This window comes from Phalaenopsis equestris, unplaced genomic scaffold, assembly GCF_001263595.1.
Source record: "Phalaenopsis equestris unplaced genomic scaffold, ASM126359v1 Scaffold000223, whole genome shotgun sequence".
In the NCBI taxonomy this organism is placed as follows: Eukaryota; Viridiplantae; Streptophyta; class Magnoliopsida; order Asparagales; family Orchidaceae; genus Phalaenopsis; species Phalaenopsis equestris.
The window spans coordinates 2189204-2193446 of record NW_018164665.1 but is presented as its reverse complement, the minus strand read 5'-3'; the positions used below and the strand labels follow the sequence as shown (position 1 = coordinate 2193446).

At 34.3% G+C, this 4243-nt stretch overlaps 1 protein-coding gene across 1 annotated transcript; it reads right to left on the bottom strand.

Annotated features, from left to right (window-relative positions):
* Nucleotides 1–1270: 1270 nt before the first annotated feature.
* Nucleotides 1271–3958, bottom strand: LOC110023244 (3'-hydroxy-N-methyl-(S)-coclaurine 4'-O-methyltransferase-like). The gene is made up of 2 exons (XM_020722557.1): nucleotides 3059–3958; nucleotides 1271–1667 (listed from the first exon to the last, which is right to left on the bottom strand). Exons 1-2 carry the CDS (start codon nucleotides 3827–3829, stop codon nucleotides 1368–1370), a joined length of 1071 nt encoding a protein of 356 aa, XP_020578216.1. The 5' UTR covers nucleotides 3830–3958; the 3' UTR covers nucleotides 1271–1367.
* Nucleotides 3959–4243: the final 285 nt, after the last annotated feature.

The following is a 4243-nucleotide window of genomic DNA, read 5'->3' as shown; positions in this document are numbered from 1 at the left end:
TGACTACCTGTGGTAGCTGCTAAAAAGCTACAGTCTGATATTTTTTTTTAAACACTTTCTTCTTCAACAGCTTCACAGATGCTTACACTAAACTTGATTATGCACACATTTACATCATCCATCATTAGCATTCACTTTTATAATAATCAACCTTATTTTTATTTTTTTTTATATTCCACCCTTCTTTTTCCACCTCCAACACTTTACCTCATAAATGACAAATTACACGTCATCATTACAAAAAAAAAAAAAAATTGAAAATTTACTAATATACCACACAATTCTTATGTGTTAACAAATCTAATTAACACCTATATTTTAATATTTATATTTATATTTATAATACTTCGATGTCGTTGATATATGCATGAATATATATATATTTTATTTTAAAAAAAGTTAATATTGGTTATATATTTGAAGTGTTGTTAAAATTTTCAATGTTCTAAACTTAAATATACAATTTTAGAAGCTATATATATGTAAATATATAATTGTGTAGTATGCATATGTAAATGTCAACTCAACTCAATTAATATTCAATGATATTTGATCATTTTTAAAAATTCTGTGTTTAAATGAACTAAATTTGAACATAATCCAATCTGTATGTTAATATTCGTAAACAAATGAGTTTATTTTTCAACAATTAACCTATTAAAAATCCTATTATCATATCATATACTATTTAAATAAAATTTAATTAATTAAAACTTATTTAATAATAATATATTATAATTTAAAATAAAAAAAATAATAATTTTTTTTATTTCAAATAACTAAGTTATTAGTACTTATTTATATTACTTGTAAATTATAAAGCATTTTATTTACTTCATATTAACTAGTTAAATATTAATTGAATTTCATTCAATTGCTTATTAATTTAGATTTGTTAATATATATATATATATATATATATATATATATATATATCAAATACTCACTAAAAATTTGATTTTTTTTATTAATTTTATTAAGTACTCGTAGAAATATTTTGCTTTTTAATTAATACAAACAAATCAGATATAAATCAAGAATAGAAAGTAAAAATTTTAAAAAAACCAAATAAAAATAGTTTTTTTTTTAACCTTGTCTAAAGTTCAAAGTGAACATGAACAACTCATGATTCTGTTAAGCCGAATCAAAACCATGACATACTCGACTCGACTCGACTCAACTCTATTACAGCCCTAATCCCAACAACAACAACAACAACAACAACAACAACAAAGCCTTAATTCGAAAATTTTTCTTATACGGTGGCTATTTCAGCTCCAATTTAAAAAATATGGCTACTATTTTAACACTTATATAAATTATGAGATTAAAAGGTACTTAATTGTAATTTAACTCCAAAACAATCACTAAATTCGAGCTTCTATGACGTGCTGCAGAGCATTGATGGGCGTAAAGCGGCAGCGAGTAAATCCAGCTCCGAGAAGCAGACTGCTCCATTCACTCTTAGTCCTCTCCTTGCCGCCATAAGCCATCATCATGATATCGGAAGCCATTCTCGCGTGATGGAGCTCATCGTCCTCGTCGTCGTCTTCTTCAGCCAGCACTATGTCTGCTATTATCAGCTTACCTTTCTCCGCATCAATGGCTTCCCTGCATTTCTCCAGAATATCCATTGCTTTCCCATCGCTCCAGTCGTGCAATATCCTCTGCCATAAATTCATCAAAATTTCATCTTGAGCAAAAATTTGCATGTTGCCACATAATCTTTATGTATTTGCACATCTGACACCCAAAGTTTTTGTTTTTGCATACTTTTAACACCACCCCTTGGCTTCATTTACACATCTGAGCTTGAATAAGACTTGATTGAATGGGATGTAACATAGAAGAAAAACAATTAGGTCCGGACAAAGAGACGTGTTTGTCCAAATTACAGTGTGGATCGGCTGTTCGGACGGAATATTTTCTCGTGATAAGAAGAATTAAGAGGTACTAAGTAATAATTTATCATAAGTTTTTCGAAAAAAAATGTTTTTATTGTTTTTGGAGTTAATTTGAATTTAATTAAACTCAAATTCAACTCAATTTTTTTTGAATTGTTTAGGTGGTGTTCGGCTACAACTTGATTTTACGTTAAATGTGACTGATTGATCGAATCCAATAACTCTGAATGTATCAAACTCTCTGTGACGAAAATAGAGCTCGCAAGCGATGATAAGAGTATATCCCTTAAATAAGTCCTATGATCGAACTTAGTAAATCTGAATTTAAATCATAAAAGAGGCAGAAACGCGAGAAACAAAGACACGATAAATTTGATTTAAATTTTTATTTTTTTATATTTAGCTGAATTTATATTGAAATCATGTATAAATTCTATTAAGATTCTAATTTGACTTAGAATCTTATATGAAGTGACCCAACAACTATCTTATAAAATATTTAATTAAAATTTAATTTACTTAATAACTTTAAGAAGCATTTACATGAACAGCACACAATTCTTATGTATTTACATATCTCACCCATAAACTTTCTCATTTAGCATTATTATCACTTTTTTTAAATTGAAATACACATTTTCATGCAAAGATTTAAGACCCGTTTAGGACAGTTTATTTGGTGTGGTGACGTTTTGAAAATGCACATGATCTGTTTGAGTAAACTGTGTTTTGGCAACATATGCGTTTTTAAAACGCTGAAAACAATGTTTTCACACCGCACTTATTTAGGTGCAGTTACAACTTTCTGGCAGTGGTCTGACTTTTCCGAAAAATAAAAAATTTTTAATGGTCACTGCACCTAGCTTATTATCAAATTATATTTAATCAGCTTATCAGCAGATTATCCAATAAGCTGCAGCTGCCCCAAACGGGCCCTTAAAGCATCAAAGTGCTATTTATGTAAATATAAAAGTTCAAGTGTTAGATACGTAAATACAGAGAATTAGGGTGCTACTTATGTAAATCTCTTTAATTTTGAATAAAGAATTAAATAAATTCAATTTCTCCTCAATTTTTTTTTAAAGTTTTTTCTTTAAATTTAAAATCTACTAATAAATTATCAGCAGAATCCCCAAAATTAAACTTCTAGTTACCATTAGAAGAACAGCATCCCCTTGCGGCACTTCCACAAACATGTCGGCTGCAACAAATTCCACCCCATCACTCCCCACCAATCCATCCACCACATGAGGAAGATCGTAAACCAAAACCCTAATCCCCGGAAACGCACCGCTCACCACCCTCGCCGCCGCCCCCATCCCCCCGCCAACATCTATCAACATCCTCACACCTTCAAAAACCCTCCCCGCTCCCTCCACCATCGCCGCCGCCGTGATCCTCCCGCTCCCCGCCATCCCTTCGTTAAACTTCTTGCTCAGCAACGGATCCCTCGCCGCCCGCTCAAACACCGTCTCCCCACTCACCATCTCGAACGCCGACGCTTCGCCGGCACCCTCGCGGAGACAGACATCGAGAGCATGAAACGCGCCGAGGAAATCTTCGTCGAGGAATATGGTGATGAAGGAGGCGAGGCTCTGCTTCGAGGTGGAGAGGAGGAAGGCGGAGGATGAAGGGGGTAGGGAGAAGGAAGGCGGGCGGTCGTCGGTGATGTTGATGAGGCGGATATGGGAGAGGTAGCGGAGGAGGCGGAGGAGAGTGGAGGGGCGGAGGGAAGGGGTTGGGAGGGAGGAGCAGAGGGTGGGGAGGGAGATGGGGCGGCCATGGAGGTGGATGGCGTCGAAGATACGGAGTTTTACGGCGCATTTGAGGACGAGGGAGTCGGTGATGGAGAGGATTTTGTTCCAGATTAGGGCTTGCCCGTCGAGTTCTTCCGCCGGCCGGATTTCGCGGCTTAGTTCCGGCATTTTTGAGCTTCCTTTGGTTCTCACTCTTCTCTGTTTCTGCTTGGTTTGGTGGTCTCGGTGACGCCGAGTGCCCTCCTTTTATACACCAAAAATGCCTTTTTTTTTTCCTTGAAATTTACACAAATACCCTGTATTTCTTATGTTTTTACATTTCTAGAATCTAATATTTTATAGTTGTAAAAGGAGTCCATAACATGTAAAATTCTCCTAAATTTGGAAAAAAATATTACATAAGGAATTCAGAGTCTAATGGTGGGACGACACGTGTCAAGTGAGCTCCACCCACAGGTTTAACACCGGTCAATATCAGTGTATTACAGTGGACATTTGGATGTATAAATTTTTTGGATGATAATATCTATTACATGTAAATTGGAAAATTTTGATGTTAGATATATAAATACATAATAAATA

Bases quoted from the DNA above. Each gene is read 5' to 3' on its own strand.
- LOC110023244 (XM_020722557.1), bottom strand. From the start codon at position 3,829: ATGCCGGAACTAAGCCGCGAAATCCGGCCGGCGGAAGAACTCGACGGG. The intron at 1,668-3,058 runs GTAACTAGAAGT...AATTTATGGCAG, and splicing joins GGGATGCTGTTCTTCTAATG to AGGATATTGCACGACTGGAG.